General features: G+C 41.4%; 1 protein-coding gene across 1 annotated transcript in view; it reads right to left on the bottom strand.

The window, feature by feature from the left end:
• Positions 1-681: 681 nt before the first annotated feature.
• FLT3 (fms related receptor tyrosine kinase 3) overlaps positions 682-12,922 on the bottom strand; it is a 42,420-nt gene continuing 30,179 nt past the window's right edge. Inside the window, exons 12-24 of the mRNA XM_039718433.1 lie at positions 12,386-12,564; positions 11,014-11,126; positions 10,782-10,914; positions 10,588-10,692; positions 8,755-8,865; positions 6,644-6,797; positions 6,171-6,298; positions 5,666-5,790; positions 5,190-5,312; positions 4,442-4,553; positions 4,259-4,358; positions 2,852-2,957; positions 682-2,172 (exon numbers count right to left, since the gene is read on the bottom strand). Of these exons, the coding sequence (XP_039574367.1) occupies positions 2,038-2,172; positions 2,852-2,957; positions 4,259-4,358; positions 4,442-4,553; positions 5,190-5,312; positions 5,666-5,790; positions 6,171-6,298; positions 6,644-6,797; positions 8,755-8,865; positions 10,588-10,692; positions 10,782-10,914; positions 11,014-11,126; positions 12,386-12,564 (1,624 nt within the window). The 3' untranslated portion in view covers positions 682-2,037. The remainder of the gene's footprint in view (positions 2,173-2,851; positions 2,958-4,258; positions 4,359-4,441; positions 4,554-5,189; positions 5,313-5,665; positions 5,791-6,170; positions 6,299-6,643; positions 6,798-8,754; positions 8,866-10,587; positions 10,693-10,781; positions 10,915-11,013; positions 11,127-12,385; positions 12,565-12,922) is intronic.

Raw genomic sequence — 12,922 nt, 5'->3', positions numbered from 1 at the left:
TGTCCTGAAATAAACTATTTTCCACTCAGTACCTCCTGTAGCTTTGTTCCATCCATCTCTTCTGTGTGTAGAAGCAGATACACAACTTCCCACACCTTCAGAGGGTTTTTCTTCCGACTGCTCTTCCTCATGGAGTGCTGTGTTGCTTGAGCTGCTTTTCATGTGTGAATCATGAGAAGTTGGACTTGCTCCAAGGTTTTCTATTTGCCTTTATATTCCCAAGTCTCAGCTCAGTAGTGATGATGGGGCCAGATGAGCTGTGTCCAGTTCTTTTCAAGACTTGTGGATAAACATGTGACACAACTCCCTGGTCTGTTTTTAAGTACATGGGATTCCCATCTGCTCCTCTTTGAGCCAAGTTCACATCTGCTTAGTTTCTAGGGCCAGCCAGGCTTGGAAGTGACCAGTTCAGCATTAGGTTCCTCTAAATTTGAAGGCTGAAGACTCCTGTCTTCACAAGATGCTTAACTCCCACTGTCCAGCCACTGCAGGCTGTGTGCTATCAGTGTAGAACAGTGACATCTTGCAGATGAACACTTTCAAACTGTTATGGATATGTTAAAAATAATATAAGTTTTCCAGAGAATGTGATGTTAAAATTTATTTCTGTCTAAATATCTCGAAATTGCTCTTCAGCAGTTTGTATCTGATTCATTGATAATTGATGATTCATTGATAATTATTAATAACATTAACAAAAATATACAAATTATAATCACTGTATTACAACATTGTTTTCAGACTGTGTTAGTAAAGAGCAGCTCAATTTCTGTGATAGCATATTCTAGTATGCAAACAGTTATTATTTTATAAGACACGCCTCTGAAAAATTCTAACTGATCATAGCACCTTGTAAAATGTAAAAGATAAAAAAACTATCAACCAATATATTCTCATCTTGATCCACTGTGATGTAGACAAATGTATCCTATCAGTCATGATGAAAGTTGCATTTAGAAATTCCTAAACCTCATAGTGAAAATAGCTGTCTTTCAAAGTATACTGAAAATACATCAAGCCTCTAGGTATTGTCCTGAGAGTCCGTGAGAAAGTTAAAGAGGCATAGCTTCATTTTAGTGCAGCAGTGTTCATACACCCCGGCTGAATTCTGTGGATTTAGAGTGATGATAGTACACTCCTAAATTACAGAATGTAATGTCTTCCAAATTAAACATTTTTTAATTTGCTATTAAAACACACAAAGCCCCATGAATGGAATTAGCTGTAACTCAGCTGAAGTGAGATTTCCAACTGGAGACTGCCACCTGGATTTTCCAGACCAGGGAGGTAGAAGGTTATCTCCAAATATCACTCCTCCTGGTTACTTTAGATGCTTATTTTATGTAGAAAGGAATCCCTCCTGTCAGTGCCTATCTCTGATCAGCAGTTGCAGAATGTAGCCTGGCTGAGTAGAGGCCACATGAGTAACTAAATCTTGATAAAATGAGCTCACCTGAACACCCATCACCCATACTTCACAACCACTGAGATGTTCAGGGTAAGACAGTTACACTCAATTGAATTAAGAGCTCCTTGTAAAACAACACTGATGGAACTATAAAATTTGGACATCTAAAATTGGTGACTCCAGTGTTTGGTTTTTTTTTCTCAACACTCCCTGACATCTGGAGATGAAGATATGAATAGCACTTCTGGAAATCACAGCAGCTCTCTTTAGCTGCATAGTCAATGCTTGTAAACATTGACTAAAATTACTGTGGATTCTCTCATATTTACTTGCAATGTAGCAAGAACCATATAATTCAATATGTTGATTGGGCGCTATTTACATAGCACCAGGAAAAGAGATATTCAGCTGGAGAGAGGCAGCAAAAATACCGGTCTTGCTATAGATATGTTTGCTGAATTCAAACAAATGAATTACACCTTCTTCTCAAAAAGTCACATAAATATGGACTGGTCCACAAGAAACTCAAACAGTGCAGAAGTTGATAAAAATTTCTTTTCTTAGAGCTGATAAAAAACACTTATCCTACACAGTTTATGACAATACTGAGATCAAATCCACAACTCGGATTATTTTTCGACTTGAGGGTCTTCATGCTGGAGCACAACTGGTGACAGCAAAATTTCCTCATCCCTGCTTACACGAGGTTTAGTTTTAATGCTGGAATGGTGTGTAGCAAGGTTTTTCTTTGTATTATGGTAAACCTAGAATTGGGAAGAGGAAATAAAAGTTATCTTCTGTTATTATTTATTGTATTTGGAAAACTACTCTTCTTCCCATGAAGCAGGCACTGAGAAATAGTGTGTTTAGTCCAGAGTGGATACCCAAGTAGGAATTGGTAATTTGGAAAGGAATTGTTTATCCTCCCTGAAGAGGAGATAAACATCTGGTATGGATATAGCAGGACTTCCTCAGATCATCTTTATTACTTTGACCTTTGAGAACGACATGCAGCATTCTATCTGTGAGGACATGGTGTGGTGATCCCTCATGAGACCCCCTGGCCCCCAGCCCAGGCTCAGCTCCCCTCCCATGGCAGCTAGCAGCATCACCAAACTTGACTGCACTGGCTGCTGCACGAGGCAGCCCATTCCCTCAGCACGGGCTGAGAGACTTCAGCTTTCCAGAGTCCCAGTGCAGGCAGTGGGAGGAAGAAAATCCGCATCAGGAAGGTCAGGATTCTTTCTGATGGCAGAGAAATATGCCCCAAGCTCTTAAATGGATTCATGGGCAATGTATCCATAATAGAGTTGTGTACTTCAGTAGAAAGCAGGAGGCTATCCCTCAGCTCATCATGATCTGTGGAACTACATATAAACCCCACAAAAACCCAAACCTGAACCCAGACATTGTTCACATGCTCATCTCACTGTATTTACTTACTGCTCCTTCTGCCTCAGCCAGCTGACAGGCCAGAGAGGAGACCAGGTAAGAAAAAGAGGGTCTTTTCCTGGAGTCAAGAGCCCAACAGGACTGCATCATGCAATAGCTGCAGAAGGAGAGACATGGCACAGAAAACGTTAGCCCTTGGACTCTCCCTGTAAGTGACTACGTGGGGTTGTAGGACTTGAATGGGGAATCATGGGAATCAGAATGTTTTTATATAAAGAGGCCAGAATTACAGTGTTGCATCAGAGGAAAAGAAGCAGCAAGATAAAAGGTGAAATGATCTTATAGTGATTTAATCAGAGTCCTTAGTAAAATCTTCATTGTGGTATGACGCATAATAGCGCAATGTTTGTTTTCCAGCTTCCATTGAGAAAATGTTAGGAAGACAATGCCATAGGGACTAAACCTGCTCCTTGTGGACTATGTAATCTTAAGTAAACTTTTCACACAGAAAGTCTTTTAATGTAATTTGGCAACAAAAAAATCTTTCTGAAATTTAAACACCACCTTAGAAATATTGCAGCCTCATCAGGCATCAGTGCCGTGCCTGACTGCTAAAGTCCCTTGCAAAGTCACCAGGACATTAGGCTCCCTGATATTTAAACCCCCCACAGCAATCTTTCATGGGTTAATCTGTCAGATTCCCCTTTTAATGTCATTACAGCCTTTATGTGGTGAGGATAAGAACAGTGCAGTGTCATAGCAAGGCACTCTTTCCCTAGAGCATCTATGAAACCTCTGCCAGAAGAGCTCAGCCAACCCAAAGTCCTTCCCTTTCCTCCATGTTCCAGACCTCATAATTTTCTGTCACCTTTTCTTCTCTTGTTCCCTGGGGCCCACCTCTAGGCAGAGTCCACCCAGGCACAGAGGCACAGGTTGAAAATTATGATGAGAGCACAAAATTATCTTCCCCCAACTCTTCCTTAGCAGGCTTTTTATCTAAGAGTATCCCTAGCCACCTGGAACTGAAACAAGCCTGGTAAAGCTTGATTAAATAATAAAGTTTAGGAAAGAACCCACCAAAAAATTTAGTCAATATAGAAAACGTAGCTTTTGGGGGAAAAAATAAAAGGAAAGAAAAGAAAAAAGAGAAAAGCAAAAGAAGAAAAAAAGCGGAAAATATCTGTGGCCTGAGAATAAGAAGTTCCCTTGGGAAAAAAGGCACAACTAAATAAATATAATAAATTAGTCCTGTCAAATGCACATAACCTATAGTGTTGATCACTTCTGCTTTAGAACAAAACCTGCAGGATCAGGCAATCTTTGTTAGATTTAGAGGAAGATCTCACGTTTTGCAACTAATTTTGGGTAAGAGATAGTGTACAATAAATAAAAGATCATTCAAACAGTGACTAGTAAGCACAAATTTTCATGCTGTGGATCACTTGGAAGTACACTTACACGTCTTTTGTAGCATAATATGGTTGGTCCATTTTAAATCCACTTTGTATTAATTTGTAGAAATTTGTGTCAACCTGAATACCGGGGTAAGGATTTACACCTGTGGAAATTATAGGAGAATATGTGTTAATTCAGAAGCTGCCAAAACCAACCAGCGCTCTTTTGTCCCACTGTAAAACATACCCAAGGAGAATATTTCCCAGAGCAGTATTCCATAGGACCAGACATCACTCTTCATGGTGTACGTCCTCTCGAACAAACTTTCGGGAGCCATCCATTTGACCGGCAGTCGAGCCTGTGCAGACAGGGGCATGGAGGCCAGGTCATGCTGTGACACACGCTGTGACAGAGGCTTTCTAGGTGACTCACTGTGCTTCTCACTGCCAGCATGATGTTTGCTGTGTGCAAAGCTATGTCTCTGTCAGCAATCCCTGGACATTCCCATTGCAGAGAAAAACCGGCACTTCTAGAGAGCCAGTTCATCTCATCCATTTTAGATGATTATTTAAGGAAGAGATGGGCTCAGCCCTGGAAGAGCCACCTTCCTTTCTCTTACTTCAAGCACAGAGTGGCCCAGATGGAGATGTCCATGCTGTACTTCTTCATAAAGCCAGAGGATCTGGCACACCCCCACACATGTGCTGTTGTCCTACACTGTTATTGCCCACAACAGTAAACAACTCCCAGTGCTTCCATCAATGGGTGCTTTAGAAAGAGCATGGGTACCATCTCATTTACAGAACCAGCTTGGTTAGTTTAATTATAATCTAAGAATTTGCTTTTGCCAAGGGCAGGAAAACCTGAGATTTCTGCATTGCCCACACAGATATGCACAAAGCTAGCAAGGAATTAAAAAAATTAAAACTTTTCTTTCTTAGTTCCTTATAATTCTTACAATGGTATGAAAACCAGAGAGCCCTCATGAACTTACATTGCCCCTGACGATGTAGTTGGAGTCATTCATTACATCTCTGGCAAGGCCAAAGTCACATATTTTCACCACTTTCCCATGGGTCACCAGTATGTTCCGGGCAGCGAGGTCTCTGTGAATGCACTTAGAAGGAAAGGAAGGATTAACACTCAGCAGCATTTGGTATCAGTGGTGGACAATTCCCTGCCCTCTGAGTTTGAACCTTCTTCCACTCCAGCAGTTTGGGGAATGGCCAAACTGGACACTCCCTGGCTGCTGACAAGGAGACAGGGCCAGAGCAGGCACAAACGTGCCGTGCTGTTCCTTCTTACTCAGGGTGCTGCCTAAAACTGCAACCCAGTCTTTGCTGTTAAACCAGAGAAGGAGGTGTAGTTCAAGCTTGCCACCGAATGGCTCTGTTCCTCAACCTGCCTTTTATAAACTGACCTATTTTTAGCATCTTTTCTATCTGAAAAATTTGCTACCCTTCACCGTACCGATTTGGACTCAAGAAATTCCATTCCTTTGGCAACTTGATAAGAGAAGCAGAGAAGGTCTTCAAAAGTGAGCACATTAAAATCCTCTTCTTCATCCACCTGTGTGCCTGCATCCTTAATTTGATCTGTAAAAAATAATCAGAAGTATGAGTTTTCCATGGACTTCCTCACTTTGATTAATTCCACTGACTGTTGTAAAGGATTCTCACAGGCTCCTTACAAGAGCAGCATCACAAAGAGCATCCATCTTTTTTATCCTTTACTCAGATACAAAATAAAGGCAAGTATTTTCATATTCAAATACTATGTATAGCACGAGCAGAAACATAAACCTCTGATCTCAAGTGTTGTTGAATTCTCTGCCAGCAAAATTCCTGCCAGGACTGAAGAGAAACATATGATAGAAAGAGGCCGCTTTTGTCATGGAATCTAGCCTGGTCATATCAATAATACAAAAAATACAGTAAAACAGCATTCCTGAAGATATCATCAATTAATCTCTTACCTTTCTCAGAAAACAGCACAATCCCATTTGATCCCAGTGTCACGTTTATGTTTTGACATTGCATGGTTTCAAATTCATCCCCTCTGCACAGAGCTGTGTTCACACTGTACTTCAGGTGAGTCCCTGTCCTGGAGCAGGCAACACGTTTTCAAAGGTTTCACACAGTGTGTCACATAATCTTCTACACATAAACTCTTTTGCAGTGAAAAACATGAACGGTTACAACTACTAAAGACCTGGATACAAACATGACTCTTCTCAAAACTGGGAAGAGAAACAAGAGGTTGTTTGTCTTCTGCAGTCTCCAAGAGGACAATCAAATCTCAGTTCCTCCTAAGGCATTGCTTATTAAAGTATATGAAGGCACATTCTCAAGAATTCAATCATTTCACCAGTGTACATCACAGGTGAGAATGCAGCTTAAAAAACAATAGCAGTTTTTAAAAGTATCAAACTGTTAATAAATTTTTTACCTGGAGTTTTGGTCCTGGTGGATATTGTGGTAAAAGCTGAAGTTTTGTTGTTTAAAAATATCTGTCAGTGTCCAGTGAAACTTTTCTCTCTTGCTCCTCAAGTAGTTCAGAAGGTCACCATAGCAACAGTATTCAAATATCAAGTAGATTGGTCCTGAAATAGTTGGAAATGTAAATAGCCTTCTGCTATTTATAGCACCCTCCCCATTAAAGCCCCAATGCTGCTTCATTTTCTCTCAGGATTAATCTGTGTTAAAACATCCCAAGCATCTTTCATTCCCAGGTAGATAAGCTGCACTGATAGGCACTTAATGAGAATTTGTTTACTGACTATAATGTCCCTTGGAAAGTCTGTGTAACTTTGTCCTTGTGGTGCATCTCTCAAACTGTGTTGAAAATCCCTTATAGAAACAAAAATCCTTGTCCATCCAATGACAATGGGGAGGACAGTACAGGCTAAAAGGATGCAGGATATTTTCTAAGCCATGCAGGGTTCAAGCAGAAGATGACTCCTACTAATTATCTGGGTGTTGTGAATTTGTACTCTTTGACCTACATCCTTCTGCCTATCTGTGCAACCTTCAAGCTCTGGAAAGATCCTTTTTATTTTTGCCCAAGAAGACCACCTGAAACCCAAGAGAACTTTGCTGAGGGGACCTAAACAAGGGATATCCCTTGCAAGGGGAGCACTGGTCAGGACACTTTCTCAAGAGAGGAAAAATACATTCAATTCCTGACCCAGGCAGGTTTGGATAGAAGCCATGACCAGCCAGCCGGAGCTCAGAGTGGTCACACATCACTCTGCAAAGCCTCACTCTGCCACCACCACTTCTGGCCCAGAAAGACTGACCATGAATCTGTGGATATTTCTGTCAGAAGTCCCCTGTCAAGCAAGGTAGAGCACGCTGAAAAAAGCTGTAAAGTCTCTCAGAGGATGGATGGGAAAGTCTTGAGAACCATGTAAATTCTTCTGAGAATGGCACTTGGGTAAGGCTGGAAGTGTTCCTGCCCTACCTACCAGATTAAGCAGGTTTTCCCTGCAGCTCTCCTGCCTGCACCATCACATCCTTCCCACCGTGCCAGAGGCCATGGCAGTATTTTCAAATCATCTAAAGCTACTAAGAGGTTTTCCCTGCAGCTCTCCTGCCTGCACCATCACATCCTTCCCACTGTGCCAGAAGGCCGTGGCAGTATTTTTAAATCATCTAAAGCTACTAAAAACAATCTATTTCTCTGCTTTCCTCTTGCCCCTTACGTCTGTGCCTGACAGTATTGCCGCTGATGTAAACTGAGGGAACAAAAGTTAACTGTTCTGTTTGGTCATTCTGACTAAATAAATAGCCACGATGGAAAATCTGTCAAGTTTTTCAGTGTCAGGTGTTCCAGTTCGTGATATGGATCCGCACTGGGTGAAACCCTGGCATTTCCCAAGCTGATCTGCTCTTTAGCCTCTCTTCATCCACTCTTGTTCACCATTGGACTGGCCAGAGAAGCAGTTCTTTGGACAAGAATAGCTGTGTAAATTATCTCAATTATAACACGAGTCACACAATAATTATTCATTGATAATACCTTGCTACTTTCATCTTAGCCCACCTTTGCTTATTTTTTTTCATTCTTCAGTTTTGTTTTTACATTTGGTCTTTTAAAAGGTGGTCCCTCTTTCCATTATTTACTTCTCTCATTCTTTTTCTTTTTGTGTCCCTCCTACCCCTGTTATTTTTCAGTTTCTCTTGTTTCCTGTCTATCTTTTAGCTATTTTTATCCATTCATTGGTGAGCCACATGAATTATAAAAAACTATTATTTCCTATGTGAACATAATCATGTGTTTACAAAAGTCCCTGACAGCAGATACATTTTTCCTTTTCACTTAATAAACTGGCTCATACCAGTGCCGTCACCACCATAACAGGAAATCCTATTCTACAGAAGGACTGTTGTATCACTTCCTGCCAGTATAATCAGAAATGACCCTTTTCTGTACACATGCATGCCCTTAAATTTGCTTTCAGTTCATCTTCATCTTATTTTGGGTCAGCACAGAGCAGCAAAATTAGTCCTCATTATTCTGGTGGTTTTAATTAGTATTTTTCCACAATTTCAATTTACCTGACAGAGTACAAGCTCCGAGTAGGTTCACAATATTTTCATGGCTTCCAATGTGAGTCATCATTTTCAGCTCAGACATTAGAGCATCTTTTTCTGAAGCATCAGGTTTTTCTGTAAAAGCAATAATACAGATTTGGAAATTTCTGGCAAAGAAATGAAAATTTAAATGGTTGTGATGCTTTGTCACGTGCAAATCTTCACCTCAAATCTATTGGACCGACAGTACATTTGGGAACATCCTAAAAAAACCTTTCCAAAGTATAAAAAGATTTAGTCAAAGGTGGAAACGAAATTTGTGTGTGAGAGCAGATCATTTTAGAGCTTGGGAAAGCAGTCATTAAATGTCAACATTTGTCATTCTTGGGCTGGCAAGGAATGACAGCAATATATTAAAGTGTTTCCAAGCACAGAAAAAATGGCAGACAAGCCTGTGGCAGAGAAACGTTAAGAGAGAAAAATGGCAGCCACATGGCACACAACCAGCTGCAATCCAACAGCTGAGAAGGCCACCCTGTGTTTCAGTAATAGCTTTAATCTTGTTTTTTCAGCGAGCATTTGGTGCTTATGACTTCAGTGAATTTGTTATGTAAATCCAACAGCTGAGAAGGCCACCCTGTGTTTCAGTAATAGCTTTAATCTTGTTTGTCAGTGAGCATTTGGTGCTCACAACTTCAGTGAATTTGTTACGTGAACCAAAATGATCAAGTCAAGCTTCCACAAAGACAACCACAACGGAGTGGGCTAAGGAAGCATAAACCTGATGCTTATGTGGAAATGGGGGATGAAAACCTGAAAGGCAGTGCTGGCAGGAAGGGACTGTGTGGGCACACAGATAGGCAGGGTGCTGGTATCAATGTGAAGCTCATTCCATTATATAACAAAAGGTGGGTGAGGTGGATACCCGCCTCTTTTCCCAAGTAACAAGTCAAAGGATGAAGGTAAACACTTCAGTTTGTGCCAGGAGAGAATTAGATTGGATATTCAAAAAAATGTTTTCACCTATATGCTTCAATGGGCTGTTGAGCACTGGAAGAGGCTGCCCAGGGAAGTGGTGGAGTTGCCATCCCCGAATGTATTTAAAAGATGTGTCACTGAGAGACATGGTGTAGTGGTGGACTTGACAGTCCAGATGGTTAACAGTTGGACTCAGTGTTCCCAGAGATCTTTTTCAGTGTAAAGTACTCCACCATTCTGTGAACAGGGCTGTGTTTAGCTGGGACACAGCGAGGCAGCCCTCCTCTGCTTTCTTCCAGGGAGGCTTGCTCCTGGACTCTGATTTTATCAGGAGCCATGACAGCTTGGAGAGAGGCCAGACCATAGCAGAAATGAGTATTCGAGGTTCAGTATCCTTATTCGTAAGGAGGGATGGAAAAAAACTCTTTTGTGTCATTATCAAGAAAAAGACTATAGGAAATTGTGCCAGAAGTTTAGGAAACAAGCTAGGTGAGACACAGCAGACAAAGGGTTTGGGGCAGCACTACAAGAAAAAGGGGCCTTAGACCAAGGGTCATAGTCACCAGAATAACCAGTAGGATAATCTGCACTGGGGATTTACATTTCTTCTCTTTAGAGGTTCCCTACTTCCCCACACAACACAGACCTTCTGTAGTGTGTAGGGCAAAATGCAATGTGTTGTGGGATGAAGGCACTTCAGCAATACCTTTCCAAACTGAAACAGGGATTTGAAAGCACTTTGAAAGGATTTTGAAGCCAAGCATTTGTGGTGTGTAACTGCTGAAAGTTTTCTGTATAAGGGGGATTTCTAATGCTTCTTCTACTTTGGAGATAGTAGAATACATCACTGCTTGTGGAAGGCACCAGAGTTGATCATACCTTTTAGCATTTTGACTGCCACCTGGACTGAATCTCCTGCATTGTTAATTCCATAAGCTGTGGCAGTCACTACTTTCCCAAAGGCCCCAGAACCAAGCACCTGTCCTACAAGACACAAAATTCCAGTATTATTTGCTGCTGGTACAACACAGACTACTGCTCCAGTATTGAGATTTACCTTATAGATTGCTCACCAAATTCCAGATTTTCCCTGGGAAATTCCCATTTTATATCATATTCAAATTCTCTGAAGTCGACGTAGATGTATTCATTATCTGATGGCCCTATCATCTGTATCATTTGCCATTGGCTTTCATATTTGAATTGCTTTGGAAGAAAAAAAACACATGATGAAATAAGTCTTAGAGAAGAAACAGCCTGGTAAAAACAAAAGAAGGGTGGCCAGGTATTTATGTTTGCTTTTACCTTTTTGTATTTAAGAAAAATGAATACAAATAAAAAAGCGATCAAGAGGAGAAAAAATCCAACGGAGACATAGAATGCAGCATTATCCAGGGGTGAAGAAACAGCTCCTGCAACTTTAAAAGACACATATTACTACCCACTGGAACAGAGTTTGTGTGTACAGCTGAAAATGCAAGGAGAGCCCAAGGTCAGTTCTGGCAGTCTGCAGCCCTCTCACACCCGAGCCTCCTCTGCATGGGGAGTGAGATGCAGCCTTATGCAAAGCAAGATGACCAGTGGGCATTAAGTTCTGGGTAATTCTGACATCTATTTTCATTAAAAAAATAAAAAGGGGAAAAAAGACCTATATCCATTAATAAACCCAAATGCATGGAGGTATTGCTGTGACCCTTGAATTGAACTTAGCAAGTATAAACAGGAATAAAGTGTTGATTGGTAGATGAGCATGCAAACACGAGACTACCCTCATATTTTGGTTGTTTCTAAAACCATAAGGATTATGATTACTTTCTATTCTAATTTCAACATGAATGCTCAAACTCTGACAGTGGTCACAACTTCTGTCCACTGTAGTCAAAAGCTTGTCCATCAGGACAAAGGAAATCCCTGTACTGCAAATACCTGGGTGTTTCAAAGCAATTCCTGGTGCCACAGCATGTTCCCTCTAACTGAAATATTTTTCTCCATGGAATACATATGATGTTACAAGTACACAGTGCAAATAATCACACTGACTTTCTGGTTCAATGAGGAAATAATCTGTGATTCCCTTGAGAAGAAGAGAGACTGCCTAACCAGGACTTAACCTTCTGTCAATTGCCTATGGCAGTTTAAGAAGGTCTCTTTCCCAGTACTCCTGCTTTCCAGACAGGGATTGACCCTTCAGTGGGTCTGTTGGCTCAGCCATGATCTTGCTTGGGTGTGCAGCGACCTCCATGGGGAGAGAAGAGCTCCCATGGGCATTTCTGGCAGCACCACAGGGACCTATGGGGAAGCAGCAAGGGACAGCACGTGCCACCAGCTACCAAAGTGCCTTTAGCTCTTGCCAAACATGATTCTTCCAGATTTCATGTAGGGATGACTAAAGTAAAATAAGGAATCAGCCTCAAGCATTGTCATGCTTCCATCCTGCACTTCCTATTTTTTTTTTCTTGTTTATTTTAAGGAGGGAGGCCTCTGCTTTGGGCCTAGAGAAAAAAACAATTTTGTCTCCCATTCACCCACCATTTCTGATACTGTGTACATACAGAGCTTGTGTTTTACCTGCAATGCCATTGCACAGTCAGCCATTTAGCCAGATAAAAAGTATTGTAGGTTCTACCATGCCAGCTTTAGTTGAGAAAACCCGTGCTAAAACACAGGCTTGTGGTACCTGACAGGTTAATGAAACTCTTTTCACAGGCTGAACCAGCTGAATTGTTTGCACAGCACTCCACTGAGAAGGTTGTTGCTATCTCCTTTAGGTATAAAGTACTGCTTGAAATCCATGACCCCAGGGATCTCCTCTCTGGCAAGAAGTTCTGAATCCCCTCTGTGATTTCCTCTGTGCAACTGAAAAAGGAAGCAGACCAGTTTTGACTTTTAGCTTTTTTAGTGACATTTGCCAGGGGAGAAGGTGGGAAGTTTCAAAACATGTCTTATGTCTGTGTTGGAAGAGAAGAAAGGAAGGGGCTTGTGTTTTGTCAGCGATAGAGTGAGACCTCTGGTCACTTACCAGTCTCATTTTTGGCGATGGACATGGCAGCGTTAGCTGGGACTGAACTACCTCCTACACTGGGCTCACTGCCACTCTCCACCACTGCCTTGGCAGGGTACTTGCACCCCCTGAACTCTGGAACCTCCATCAGTTTCACAACTGACACCACCCCCCATACCTCATCTATTCCCACTGGTTTCATATTTGCCTCAA

The sequence above is a fragment of the Passer montanus genome, unplaced genomic scaffold, assembly GCF_014805655.1.
Source record: "Passer montanus isolate IOZ18808 unplaced genomic scaffold, ASM1480565v1 scaffold4, whole genome shotgun sequence".
NCBI classification, from domain to species: Eukaryota; Metazoa; Chordata; class Aves; order Passeriformes; family Passeridae; genus Passer; species Passer montanus.
The sequence above is the reverse complement of the archived record's forward strand: the minus strand, read 5'-3'. Positions and strand labels throughout refer to the sequence as shown.